We start from the raw sequence: 15,112 nt of genomic DNA, 5'->3' as shown, positions 1-15,112 counted from the left end.
CGCACATGCCTTCATGGACACCCACATACGCATACACACACAAGAACATGAAAAACACTGCCTTCCAAGATTTCTTACAAAGACACAAAAAGCACAAACCAAGAAGAAGATTGATATATTTGACTACATTAAAATTAATAACTTCTGTTCATCAGAAGACAGCACAAAGCATTAAAAATGCAAGCTATAGACGGGAGAAGTTACTTGCAATGCATGTAATTGACAAGGATTAAGCTCCAAAATGTGTAAAGTCAACCAATCAACAAAAAAATGGGCAGAAGATGACCACAGACATTTCCTGGAAGAAACACAAACAGTACATAAACATATCAAAAGAAGTTCAACCTCCTTAGTAATCAGGAGCAAAATAACTGGAAACAATCCAACGATAAGCAACAGCAGAAAAGATAAATCAATTCGGTTATATAGTGGAACATAATATTGAAGAAAAAAATTACGTAGCAAAAGAATACATGAAGTATTATTAGATTTATATAATATAAGGTACAAAAATATCCAAAAGTAAGCATGCACACTGCACATAGGAGCGAGTTTTCAAGAGGAGGCTTTGGGAAGGCTGGGTTCTCATAAGCTAACTTGTAGGATATCTGTTCACAGTCCCACAGACTCAGAATCTTGGAGTTTGGGGAAGGGATAGGAGATATGTTACAAACAGCCACAGGGAATTCCTCTTCCACCCACACAAAATTTCTCCCAGCAGATGCTATGCAGTCACTGCTAGAACGTCTCCTGAGATGGGGTTCTTGCCATCACAGCAGGCTGCTCATTTCACTTTTGGAACATATTAATTAGCAGAATATTTACTCGAAAGTCTACTTCCCTATAACTTGCATTTCTTCTTTGGTTGTCTAGATTCGTGAAAAATAATTCCCTTTTCATGTGAGAATGTTTTCTGCATTTAAAAACAGTTATCCTTTCCTCCTAAACCTTCCATTTATATACGAAACAATGTCAATTTTTAAAAAACATATGTTATGCTTCCTAGACTCGTTCAAGTACATTAAAGTCTTTTTTGAAGCTTGGCACCCCAAAATAAACATGATAGCCCACATACCACCTAAATATCTCAGTTCCCAGTCTTTGCCATGGACTCCATAACTGAAATACATTTTAGTATTCAAATTTAATACTACCAGATTCTCTATGTATATGATAACTTTTTATAAATAGATGTTTGTTCTGTGTTTATATAAGCAGTAGATAAGCTTGCTTTTTAACATTAACATTATAAGCTTGGTCCTGTAAAGGAAATGCAAAAATAACTTTAAGTGCATTGGTATTTCAACTATTCTAAAGACAACTTTCAGATTAACATGAAAAACTCATAAGGCCAAAAGGCAGCATCTGATTTGGGAGATTAAAATGGTCTTTTTCTCCTGTTAAACTTACTGAGAGAGCTAATTCATATGAAAATGCATTCAATTCCCACATACTCTGAGGTAGTGTTTGAATGCCACCTGACAAGGTGGGGCTCATCATTAATGTTTACTCTTATATGAAATTCCTCTTTGAATGTCAGCTTTCAGTACAGCATTTAATTATATAAAGACAGTAAAAATGTTTCAGGGGGCAGGGGAATAGAACTTGCTGTATGAAGTTGTACAAGTTTACTGTCCATGGCGGCTAGCATGGCTCCAGGCTACGCTGAAGAATAAACAGCGTTGGACATCAGCATAATAGGCAGATCTGGCATCAACCAACTCACTGCAAAAGGAAGCAGACGGCCAGTCTTCAGGAGACAAAAGTGAAATCTCAGTGCAATAACAACAGAAACATGGGGCTAGTGCCTGAGAGTTGCTGTGAATAACCAGAGATCACTTAGCAATTAAAGAAAAGAAAAAAAAGAAACTACAGGCCCAAATCGAACTCACTTGCCCCACAACAGCAAACTAAGACTCAACTGCAGTTTGAACCTCTCCCAGGAATGTGACCTTTAACCAGTCAATCTGGAATTTCCTGATCAGCATTAATGAGATAATCTGCAGGATAGACCCCTGCCTTTCCTCCAAAGGAAGGTGACCTTGCCTAAAATAATCCTTTCTTTTGTTTGTGATTCCTTGCCCCATCTCCTTTCTGCCATTAAACACCTTCCATTTTATATAGCTCCTCAGAGCCCCATTCTACTTGTTAGATGGGACTCTGCCCAATTTATGAATTGCTAAATAAAGCCAATTAGATCTTCAAATTTACTCAGCTGAATTTTGTTTCTTAACATAGCATTAGTGTACAAAAGCCCTATTAAAAGAGTTATTTGTGTGATGAGCTGAAAGAACTATTCCTCCTCAAAAAGAATTTAAAGAAAAAAACCTATGAGAAAAACAAAATCAATGCTATTGATTGTAGACAGAAAAAATAGGGACTTCAAAGTACACCGCAGAGGTTAGTGTTAAACAATAAGGATACAGAGATGAACCAAGATTAAGCCAAATTACAGCCATTCTTTCAATAAGAAAAAGACAACTAACAAGAGCAGAGGCATGGATGGGAGACGATCCATACACAGGTCAGTAAGCAGTTCCATGTTGAAAGAATGCAAAGAAGCCTAAGAGATATTCATAGGAAACATCTGGATTATTTTCCTTTTGAACTATTGCCATTCAAGTTCTATTTTTTGTTGCAAACAATCAAATGACTTTTATTAGAGTATTTGCTTAATGCTGTGCATCTTTTACAGGCTCCCAAAACTGAGACAGACATAATAAATATGTAACAACAGTACCCTTAATCTGTACTTCAAAAGGTAATTGCCCAGTCGTTAGGTATGGCAACGCTGGAGCCAGACAGCCAAGCTTTGCACTTCAGCATACTGGTTTTATGATCTTGGACAAGTTATTTAACTTATCCATGCATCAGTTTCCTCACCTATTAACATGTAGATAAGATAATACCTACCTCTTAAGATTGTTATGAAAATTAAAAACTTAATCCCTATAAAGTGATTAAATAGTACATTCATGAGGCACAATGACAGACCACATATACGACTGCAGTCCAATAAGATTAGTACCATACAGCCTAGATGTAAGTATACTCTATGATACTCACACAAAGACAAAATCATCTAATGACGCATTCCTCAGAAAGTAGCCCCATCGTTAAGCGATGCATGACTATATCTGGCATATATAAGTACTTCATAAAAGCTATTACCATTAACAAGTGCCTCAAAAAAAACTGATTTCATTCAAAAGTTTCACTCAAAGTAGCCAATGGTCAAAGAACACTAAACAGACACTTGCCATTTTTAGAAAATGAAATGCAATCTATCTGCTTCTGCAATGAAAAAAATGTATCTATCTGCTTCCGCAATGGAAAATCACAAAAGACGTGTGTGGGGACCTGGAATTGGCCACCCCAAGATATGTCTCTTTGGCATCAGGATTATTTGAGGCTGATTGCTTTTGATAAACTGGGACAGGGAAGGAGGCTCTGAGGAATGGAACTTGCCCTTTGTTAGGACACATTTACATTTGTAAGGTAAATCTCTATCTGTAAAGGTGCCTCCCTCTCTGTACCAGGAAGAAGAAAGGAGATGACCTTCTCTCTAGAAACTCTTGATCAATACCAAAGGCAAAGACTTAAATCTGCATTTTATTGTGCTTGTCTAGTAACCTCCTGTAACTGACTTCCCTCCAGCTCCCAATGTTGGCATTTCTTTAAGGATTAAGCATCTTTCCTTAGGCTAGGAATTGATTGCTGCGCTCACCTGTGACCGCCCAGCTCCAGACAATAGACTTGCCTCCAGCTACGCCGCCCACTGAGACAGCAGACCACTACCTGCTGTGTCCATCAAGCACTGTGCGAACAGGGCAATCTTGTGAGTATTGTGGGAGGGACATTTCAATCACATGTGAAACACCCCGTTTGGGGGTATATAACCACTGTGTGCACCCCACTTCTTTGGTGCCCTTTCTTCCTTCGGGAAGAAAGGCCCCGGGCCATGGTTCCTCATAAAGCTTTGTTTAATTTTCTCTTGCTATTCTGTCTCATGTGAATTTAATTCGTTCTCCGGCCAGATGAACCCACATTTGGGAAGAGGAAATGTCTTCCTCCCCTACACGTGCAAAATCAGTATCGCTAAGCAAATCAACCTCTTTAATGCACCTGAATGAGACATTTTTCAATATGAAAATATTAGATTCCCGAAGAATATGTTTTAGTCACATGATCAACTCTAAATCACTAAGTCAGAATTTGTTCTATTTTGGATGACAGTGGACAAAAGTTTATCTTTATGGACAGCAAGAATGTAAGGATATTAACAAATGTTACATCATAAAAGGCCAATGTCTATTTGTTTAAGAAAATAAACATTATTCAAGTATTTTTGTGAGTCACTTATATACTTGAAAACATAATTAAAATGTAAACAGAGTCTTAGCAACTTAGTGTACTTACACTGCTGCCTTAAGAAACTAATACCAAACAATTCTGATAAAAACTTGAAACTGAAACTTCTACTAGCCAGCAATTGTAAGTATCTCAAAGTCACGCAACTCATTTTGCTTGAAAATACATGATAGTGTATTTACACTACCTCCAGATGACTATTCCTCAGTCATCCTAATTAGTGAAGTCCTACCATATGACTATCCTCTTTTGTTAAAATGATGAGAAACTTTAGCATTTAGGTATGCAATAATACTTGGGAGACTGCCCAGGCTAAAATAAAAATCATTTAACGCACATCTTAAACAAGCATTTTATGAAGAAAACTTCATTTAACTGAAGAGAGACAGGAAAAATTGGACTGATTTTCCATGTAAACACCCTGGGTGTTTTTCTGCATGTCTTGATAATAAGCAAGTTTGTGAAAGATTCTCTACAGTGTTTCATCCATTGTTACTATGGTATACCCTTTATAAATATTAATGGTCACAGATGAAAAAGAATCCATCTATATTAAGAACATTGCCATCTAAATTTTGAGGAGATTGAATGAGTTGATAAAAAACTAATTAAACAATGAAACATTTCCTCAATTAAAACTTATAAATATGCTAGATGTTTCTGTGAAGATATTTTTTAATGGAGATTAGCATTTAAATCAGCAGACTTTCAGTAACAGTAGCTTTGAATAAAGCAGATTAGCTTCATAATGTTGGTAGGCCTCATCCAATCAGGTGAAGGCCTTAATGGAAAAGAAACAGACCTCCTCTGAGGAAGAGGGAACTGCCGGCAGGCAGCCTTCAGACTTAACTGTCGCATCAACTCTTCCCTGGGTCTCTAGCCTGCTGGCCTTATCCCACAGATTTTGGACTCACCAGCCTCCAAAATCACGTGAGCAATCCCTTAGAATAAATCTCTCTCTCAACACACACACACACACACACACACACAACACACAACACACACTCCCCTACACATCTGCTTCTCTAGAGAACCCTGAGCAATTCATAGCCCCGTAGTTAAGAGCTTGAGCTCTGAATCCAAGTTGCTTGAGTTCAGTCTTTACTATAAACTAGTTGGGAGACCTCAGCAAATTACTTAACCTCCTCAGGCCTCAGTCTCCTCATCTTATAAAAGAGGATAATAAATATTAGCCCTTACTTCACAGGACTGTTTGGAGGATTAAATAAATATTATACATGGGAAGTGTTTAGAAGCAGCATGCTCTACACATTGGGAGTTGTTCTAAACACTCAGTAAATATTAACTATGATTTCCAAGCTTCTTCTAATATGGCTAGTTAACTTGCAGTTAGTTTTAGAAACAGGAACAGTATGGATAAATAGAACTATTTTTAGAAAAAATTCACAAGATTGTGTGAAATATCAATAATTAGCATTTGAAAATAGCTGAAGTAAAGTGTACAAAACTTTATACAAAAGTTATATTTTTAAAAACATGCCTGCCAATAAAATATCTGAAAAATCAAATAATATAAACCATTGATATATTATAATCTCAGAAATGCTTTAAATTTGGTTTCAAATTGTTAGTAGTTCTTAACATTTCGCATCTGTATTCATAGTCTACGTCTGGCCTCTATATATTTCTTGCATTTTCCTCATCCTTCCTGCTCACTACCCACATATACCCTTGCCCTATAATTTCATCTGCTTTCTCTGCCATTCTCTTCCAAGTATATATCATTTGCATTTTTGTTTATTATGTCTTGTTTTTATCATAAGAAATTCTAGCTGAACACTTATTTCCTTTTGGCCCAGGGAAAAACTTTATAACACTGACACAAAAGCTGAAAACTGTAAAAGAAAAGAATGATAGAAACTACTACTTAAAAATTGAACACCTAACCTGTCAAAAAGACTACGAAGAAAAATTAACAGGTGAATGACAAAGGCATAAAAAACATTTCTTATGTACTGTCAAGTATTTAATCGAAACAATAATACTGATTATTTGATAACATTTTACACTTTAAACATTCATACAAATTGCTTCATATTAACTTCATAACAATCCTGTAACGAAGGTACAAAACAGGGCTTTTCAGGATTGGCACTGAGGATATTTTGGGCCAAGTAATCCTTTGTTGTGGGCAAGTGCCCTGTTGAGCAGCATCCCTGGTCTTTACCCACGAGATACCAGTAGCCTCCCCTACCTGCAACTTCATCCCAATTGTAAGGACCAAAAGTCTCCAGACATTGCCAAATGTCCCCTACGGAACAGAATCAACACCAGTTGAGAACCACTGCCAGAAAGAAATGGTATCTTCTTTTTTACAAAATGGGTGAAACTCAGAGAAGTTAAGTGACTTGCCCAAATACACTCTTTCTCTTAATGATCTATAAACTTCACAGTTATAGGACACCGCCATGAATGTTTTGGATAAAACTATAATTGCCACCTAATAAATCAAATGTGATTTTTGTATGCCAACTGTCTTATATTCCAGCTATTTCTGAAATCACTTTCTTCTCAGCTGATTCAGTCATTATTTCAGGCTTCTTTCTTTCCACAAAAGGAAAACATGCCATTATAAATCCCAAGCTATAAATACACTTTATGAAAATTTACCTAAGCATAAAACATATTTACACAGAGCATGCTTCAATTTTTTTTCAAAGGAGCTTCTATCTTAGTTTGTGCAAGATTTATGAAATAAGCTATCACTCATTAATTAGGCAGCTAATATGCCATCCAAACTTTATGATCTGCCTCTATCAGACACATAAAACACAGAAAACATTCTTTTTTTTCTTTAAAGAATTTTTTTTTATTTTTTCCTTTTTCTCCCCAAAGCCCCCCGGTACATAGTTGTATACATTTTAGTTGTGGGTCCTTCTAGTTGCAGCATGTGGGACGCTGCCTCAGCGTGGTTTGATGAGCAGTGCCATGTCCGCGCCCAGGATTCAAACCAACGAAACACTGGGCCGCCTGCAGCAGAGGGCGCGAACTTAACCACTCGGCCACAGGCCCAGCCCCAAACATTCTCTTTTTATAGAAGAATCAGAGCAGGAAACCTAGTCATATATTGAAAGTTAGAGTTGAAGACACTTTGATTATCTGACCAAAAATAGACTTGAGCTTCCATTGAAGCTTTATGAGCTTGCTCAATGATCTGACAGTGTATGGTCTTATTCAGTGCAATAAATAGCATTTCTTTCACAGTATCATCCCCTTCCTATGTCTGAAAAAATACTGAATTCTCATCTTAACATTCTAAACACAAACACTTCATACAATTAGTCAACTACTGTATCTAAGTAGTGTTCCATCTCTTTTCAAATTGTTTCTCAACAAAGAAGGGAAAAATAGAATTGCCCCACGTAATACATTGCCATCTGTGTGCAGGCTGATAAGACGAAAAGGGGATATTTGAAAGTCAGAGGATCAGAGTTACAAACCATACCTTCCATGACATACACCAGTGATCCCACATCTCCTTCTTTGATGATGCAACTGTCTTTGCCGTACTCCACCGGGTACATACAATCCACAATCTCCTGGATCTGCGACAGCTCCAGGTTCTTCATAAAGTCATTGTCAAGAATGGCTTCCTTTATGAGATCCTTAGACCTATGGCAAGAGAGGGAAGATTTACTGGCACATCTAACAAGGGCTTTCATAGTTTATGAGGTTTAGCGGAGCCGTACAGTGTTTTGGCACACTCCAAATGCATTTTCTTGTGAGGAATCCAATAATTTTCGGAAAGATTTGAGAACAAAGTAATTCCATGGCAGTAGAAAAGGCACTGAGAAATTTTCTTTTAAGTATCATTTAATGAATATGTGACCAACAAACAAACAAGCAAAATCAAACAATTCCATTTTGTTTTGAAATTTTTTTCTTTTAAAGATTTTACTTTTTTTCCTTTTGCTCCCCAAAGCCCCCCGGTACATAGTTGTATATTCTTCACTGTGGGTCCTTCTAGTTGTGGCATGTGGGACACTGCCTCAGCCTGGTTTGATGAGCAGTGCCATGTCTGTGCCCAGGATTCGAACCAATGAAACACTGGGCCGCCTGCAGTGGAGCGCGCAAACTTAACCACACAGCCACAGGGCCAGCCCCTGTTTTGAAATGTTTTTGAACCACAAATATCGTGGGAAAACCACTGGACAGACATTTTAAATTGAAGTTTGCAACTTAGTTTAAGAATAAATATGAACAAAGCACAACAAAATTTTATAGAATGAACACTATTATTACTAAATTTATATATTATAAAAGAATATCAGGATGATTGTACTATACACAATTACAGTAAAACACAATTTGTTTACTTATTTTTGTGTGTGCTTCTTCCACTAGACTTTATGCTCTATGAGGGCAGGGATCATTTTTAGTTTTTTCCCTACTATATGCCCGGTATGTACTACAATGCCAGTTGCAGTTATGGGTGCTCAAGAAACATTCTGGGGGCCCGGCCTGGTGGCGCAGCAAGTAAGTTCACACGTTCCACTTCGGTGGCCTGGGGTTCGCTGGTTTGGATCCCAGGTGCAGATCTACGCACTGCTTGTCAAGCCATGCTGTGGTAGGCAACCCACATATGAAGTAGAGGAAGATGGGCAAGGATGTGAGCTCGGGGCCAGCCTTTCTCAGGAAAAAAGAGGAGAATTGGCAGCAGATGTTAGCTCAGGGCTAATCTTTCTCAAAAAAAAAAAAGAAAGAAAGAAAGAAAAAGAAATATTTTGGATTAAAAAATAGTAAGAATTGGATTTCTAATTAGCTATTTGAAACAACTGGTAGAAATGCCTTTATCCATATCTCATTCTTCTTTGGAGAATATTTATTTCTTCAGCAGCTTAAATTTAGGTAACTAGGCAGTACTTTAAACACAACATGCTTTAGACATGGAATTAAATAGGTAGTCAGTGGGAAAGATATTTATAAATTCTATATTTGGGATTGAGTGGTTAATAGGAAAGTTTTACAGAACTTCAAAGATGATGATAATTTGATTCCATGGGTTAAAAAGCTCCAAATGACTTCCTAAGGATACAAAAATGAAAGTAAAGAGAAACCAAGAAATATACTGTCAGGAGGAGCGCAATCAGAGTACCATGAGAGAAGTGAGAAAATGGTAAGACAAAAGTGAAGACCTTAGCAAGGCAGAGAGGAAGCAACACATTTGAAGTTTTATATTAAAAGTCTTAATTAAAAAGCATCTGACCACAAGATGGTCTTTGTCCACAGTTGCTTAACAAGTGGCTTTTAGAGACGTGACCTGCAGTAGTGAATACTGACGAATGCATTAGCCCTCCTCATTTCTGGATGGCTTCTTATCTAGACCTCAGTCTGATTCGTCTAGCCTTCACACATTGTGTTCTGAAATGATATGGTTTTGAGTAATAAAAATGAAAACAATTCAGGGGCCATCCCAGCGGCGCAGGGGTTAAATTCACATGTTCTGCTTCAGCGGCCCAGTGTTCGCTGGTTTCGATCCGGTTTGAATCGGTTTGGTGCAGACATGGCACCACTTGTTAAGCCATGCTGTGGCAGGCATCCCACATAATAAAAAAGTAGAGGAACATGGGCATGGATGTTAGCTCACGGCCAGTCTTCCTTAGCAAAAAGAGGAGGATTGGTGGCAGATGTTAGCTCAGAGCTAATTTTCCTTAAAAAAAAATAATAAATTATAAAAAAAAGTTGTTTGTAAGACTTTTACTTTAGTATGACAGGGCTTATTTAGCTGTATTTTTTAAAATTTTGCTTATTAAATTCCAGCTTGTCAAAACTTTATTTCTTCTGAGGCAAAGAGTTGCTTCTCTGAAGTCTTCAACACAAGACACAAAACTTTCTCCCCATCTACGATTTTCTTGAGATCTCCTTTCTTAATCTTCACCATACCTGACCTCAAGAATACCAGTAGCACCTTCATCATGACACCTGAGATGTATTGTTCTGGGATTATTTTTCCAAATACCAGGACTTCTTTGATCTTCAGGAAATTAATTTTAATCAAATTATGTACTATTCTCTTTACTTAAAATTCCTTTATTTTCTTTGGGCCAGAGAGTGAGGCCATCAATGGATTCATATTTTCTAATACAACCAAGATGAGATGTTATCAATTCCAGAATCCCAACTTTTAGTTACAGATGATATCTTATCTTTTGGGAAATATTAATAGTGCTCCATTAAAAATCTAAGTCTTAGAAAGATTAGAAATAAAGTCCTCTTCCAAAAAAACTAATTAGTTCAGTCCAAAGATGATTTGAAGAAAGCCACTTGCTCTCTTCCCATAAACAGTACTATTAACCTGTTTTATGAAGACAGAAAAGATAAAACGATGAGGTCTAACACAATCCCTTAGAATTATCCAAATTTTCCAAGTTCTTATCACAAAGTGTGTGGTTGGCAGGGGCATTTCAGGATGCTCTAGCTGCTCAAATTTCATTTTAAATGGAGGACATTCCATCAAGTCTCTGAGGAAATGAAATGGAGGCTTGTGTCACTTTAAAACAAGCTGAGACATATAAGACCTATGTCTTATCATTTATCACTTCATACAGGTATTGCCCGATAACACGTTTACCTTTGAAATGTCACAAATAATTCATCTCCGCTTTCACAGCAAGACGGAAATCTTACACCTCTGTGTAGTGTAAGTCAGAGATGTACTCAGTGAGTAATATTTAACGCCCTACCTCTTCACATAATTTTCCTTTAAGTCTTTTCCCATTCAGGGCTGGAAAACTTAGGTCAATTCTCCTTAGTCTCCACTTACTCCAACATTCTAGGCTAGAATCAATCAGAGACTCCACCTAACTCTTCTTCAAATCCTTTTCTTTCCCTGAAGAAACGGTCAGACACTCACTGTAACTAGACGTGATGCTGCATGTGAGATCAGTTGAGCTGTGTTATCAGTATGAGAACTGCTATCACAAGTTCCAGAAGGTGGCTATCTGCTCTAACCCAGAGTATATATTTTAACAACATTTTGTAAGAATCCAGCAGCCTGATATAGGAGGTGTTAGAAGTAAATACAAAGATTTTGATTTCTGATTCTTCCTCTCTGATTCTGTATACAAATTATCTATTTTTAAAAACTTTTTTCTGGGGCCGGCTTGGTGGCATAGTGTTTAAGCTCACACACTCTGCTTCGGTGGCCCAGGGTTTGCAGGTTTGGATCCCAGGCGTAGATCTATATACCACTCATCAAGCCAAGCTGTGGTGGCATCCCACATACAAAAAATAGAGGAAGATTGGCACAGATGTTAGCTCAGCGATAATCTTCCTCACAAAAAAACCTTTTTTCTTCCATGCCCAAAATGTGTGGCTTTTTAAATCCAAACACCCATAAAAGTAACTTGGTCATTCCAAGCCAGCCCCATTGATTTGTCATCATCAAATTGTCAGCCTCTGAAATATTGGCTATATATAATGGTGTGCTGGTAAACTGGCTTTCCAGGAAAAAAAAAGCCCTGATTTGTAGCGTTTGCCAATTTCTATGGTATAAATACTCCCACCATAGCCAATTTCAAGTTACTAATGCAAATTCAACTTGCTTGCAAAATTCCTGAAAATTTAACAAGCAGTTCTTATACAAGCTGGTACGAGTTAGCTCCAGCACATCACTGGATATAGATTATTTTTCTAACACCCTAAGATTTTAGTGTGTCTTAATTTATATATGCTGAAACCAACACGATGATCCTTTCTTTTCTTAAAAATTTCATTAGATGGTATACTATCCCCAGATAATTTAATGCCAGGATTAGCAATAGTTTTTCCAAACTCTCAATTTTAGGAAAATAAATTGGAAATTCCACTTCCCCATTTACTTATCGCAGAAAAAGTTCCTAAACAGACACAAAGAATATTTGACAGAAATTGTCTTTCTACCAAATCTTAGGTAAAACTAGGTAATTCTATGGTGAGTATAGGGAAATATATACTTCCTTCTCCAACAAGGGAGACAGCATTATTCACTATGAATAAACAGAGCCACATTAGTTTTCTCAACATTAATAAAAGGACATTTCACATTGTGGTTACCCTGCAGTAAGCTAGCAACATCTATGGAACATTAGGCTTATTTCATAGGGTGGGGAAGGCTTCAGATGGGGTGGTCAGGAAGGCTTCTCTGAGCTGAGGACTGCACAACAACAAGATCCAACCATGCAAAGATCATGGGAAAGAGCATCCTAGGTCAAAGAAAAAACAAATAAAAGGTCCAGAGCGTAGAATGAGCTCGATGTGTTCAAGGATCAGAATGGAGACCTGTGTGGCTGAAGCATGGAGTGAGCAAGAAGGAAGAGGATGTGAGAATGAGATTGCAAAGTTAGGCAGGAGTCAGGTCTCACAGAGTCTTGAAGGCTGTGATAAAGAGTTTTATTTTATTCTAAAGCCTTAGGAATCTAGTGAAGGATTATAAGAAGAGGTATGATTTACAGGTAATATATCAGAAATAAAGAAGAAATAATATAAATCTACTTTGAGATGCTACTGAGTTCATAGAGGTTTTCTGTCACGTATTTCATCGTTAATGGATACTAAAAGCATAACTTATTATCACGGTAATAAGGAATTCATATAATTGAAACTCTTGGGAACCACTGGCTCATAAATCTTACATTTACTTGGACTTGGAATCACTGACTCTCAGGCAACTTTTACATAACAAGAGAGAATGAAGTCTCATCTCCAATTTCAAGCGATCTCCAGAAGCCTAAAGGTTACTCTCCATTCACAACCTTTTTTTAGATTAGTCTCCCCTTGAACACATACCAGGCAAAAGGAAATATGCCCAAAACAGCCATGTCCAGAAATGTGAGAATATCCGATCCCTTCGACAAAGACTTCCAGGCACTTTAAAAAATAGTCAAAGCTATTAAATTATTAGTAAGAATGAAAATCAGCTAAAGCAATTAAAAAATGTAGTACAAAACTTCTATAATCAACTTTTTGTTTTTTTTTAAAGATTGGCACCTAAGCTATCAACTGTTGCCAATCTTCTTTTTTTTTTTTTTTTTTAAGGATTGACACCTGGGCTAACAACTGTTGCCAATCTTCTTTTTTTTTTTTTTCTGCTTTATCTCCCCAAACCCCCCCTGTACACAGTTTGTATATCTTAGTTGCAGGTCCTTCTAGTTGTGGGATGTGGGACGCCGCCTCAATGTTGCCTGACGAGTGGTGCCACGTCTGCGCCCAGGATCTGAACTCTGGGTTGCCGCACCGGAGCGCGGGAACTTAACCACTCGGCCACGGAGCCGGCCCCCTCAACTTTTTGACTATAAAACAAACCTCACTAAATCTCTTTAGCTCTCAATGGTAAGTTTCAGCCTCAAATGTCAGGAGAAGTAGTAAATGTAGTTTCAAAGTCACCTTGACTTACCGTATAGTCTTTGCAGTTGGCAACTCAGAAGTCCAAACTCCTACTGACAGTTCATAGTTCCTTTACTCAGATCAGGTCATTGCAGGGCCCCTTAAGAGTTTCTAATTCCAGGAGTCCATGCAGCAAGATAACTCTATCTACCTACCATGAAATATTCGATTAATCACCTATAAGCAAGAAAAACTCTTGGACCCTCTCACGGCCCCAACTGTTCAGATTCTGCTCAAACAGTGGGCCCCATTTCTTGTCTAACAGCTTTCCTGAATGAACTCTCTAGATATAAACTGGTTGAGAGCTAAGAAATCTCAATCAGCCCACATTTTTTAAAGATAAAATTTAGTCCTGCAAAGCTACCGTCCAATTTAGGTATTTCCCAAAAACTGAAAATCAGTTTTCAACAAGTTTCAGACTGTATTTTCACATCAACCAACTCTGCTATAGCTTTCCCAATCCCAAAAACAGTCATGAAGAAATCAAAACTCTGCAGTATTCACACCTATAATCAGTATTGGATGAAAATGTAGGAATCACTGAGCCAAAATATATGATAGCAACATAGCTCTTAGGTGACCAATGATATTAATCTCTTGTCTATCACATGCATCATACGTAATTTCCAGTTGCCATTCCTCTTCCAACTTTTTCCCTGTAGTTCTAAACTAGATGAGTATCTAAATGAAATTTAGATATTGTAACTCTAAAGAAAAACAATAATTGAGGCAAGGAAAAGACGGCTAACTCATAAAATACTTGTTTGCTCAAATATCCCTTAAGCTTTTCCTTTTTAACTAATACTCTCAACTTTATTCTCATTGATTAGGAACAGTGCTAAGTAGCTCTTGAAATCACCAATTAGATGTTAACAGATGGAGCAGATTTGTACTAATTAAAGGAAAAGAAAATTATTGTTCTTTGCAGGTTTTCATCAATTTCCAAAAAGTCAATATTAAAGTCTCCCATTCAAATATCCAAGCCACTCAGTGCTCCAGAGATGCACTTTACAGCTACTTCACACCAGTGAGCCTAACTTAAATGAGGGCAGCCTCCAAAAGAGCCCAGATCAAACTCTTCTCCTGTAAGCTCCTCTTTCATATCACAGAAGTAGAATTGAGGGGTTTCACAGAAGTATTGTAAAGGACTTCCCATGAGAACAATGACCATAAGAATTGCATGAGAATAAGACCATACACCTTACATAACAGAATGTTAGAATGACATGCCCTGATCTATTATGAATTAACTCTATTTTTCAAGTTTAGATATCTAAACTACAAAACAGAGAAATGATTGGGAAGAGAACATTCGGAATATATTTATATGCCCGATTGCTATTTAACACTTTAAAGC

General features: G+C 37.3%; 1 protein-coding gene across 2 annotated transcripts in view; it reads right to left on the bottom strand.

Annotated features, from left to right (window-relative positions):
- PRKG1 (protein kinase cGMP-dependent 1) overlaps nucleotides 1–15,112 on the bottom strand; it is a 1,184,543-nt gene that overhangs the window by 1,029,710 nt on the left and 139,721 nt on the right. For both annotated transcript variants that reach the window (XM_014866734.3, XM_014866733.3), the window contains exon 2: nucleotides 7,838–8,004. In XM_014866734.3, the coding sequence (XP_014722220.1) occupies nucleotides 7,838–8,004 (167 nt within the window). The remainder of the gene's footprint in view (nucleotides 1–7,837; nucleotides 8,005–15,112) is intronic.

The sequence above is a fragment of the Equus asinus genome, chromosome 2 (genome assembly GCF_041296235.1).
Source record: "Equus asinus isolate D_3611 breed Donkey chromosome 2, EquAss-T2T_v2, whole genome shotgun sequence".
NCBI classification, from domain to species: domain Eukaryota; kingdom Metazoa; phylum Chordata; class Mammalia; order Perissodactyla; family Equidae; genus Equus; species Equus asinus.
Note: the sequence above shows the minus strand (reverse complement) of the source record. Positions and strands in the feature narration are given on the sequence as shown.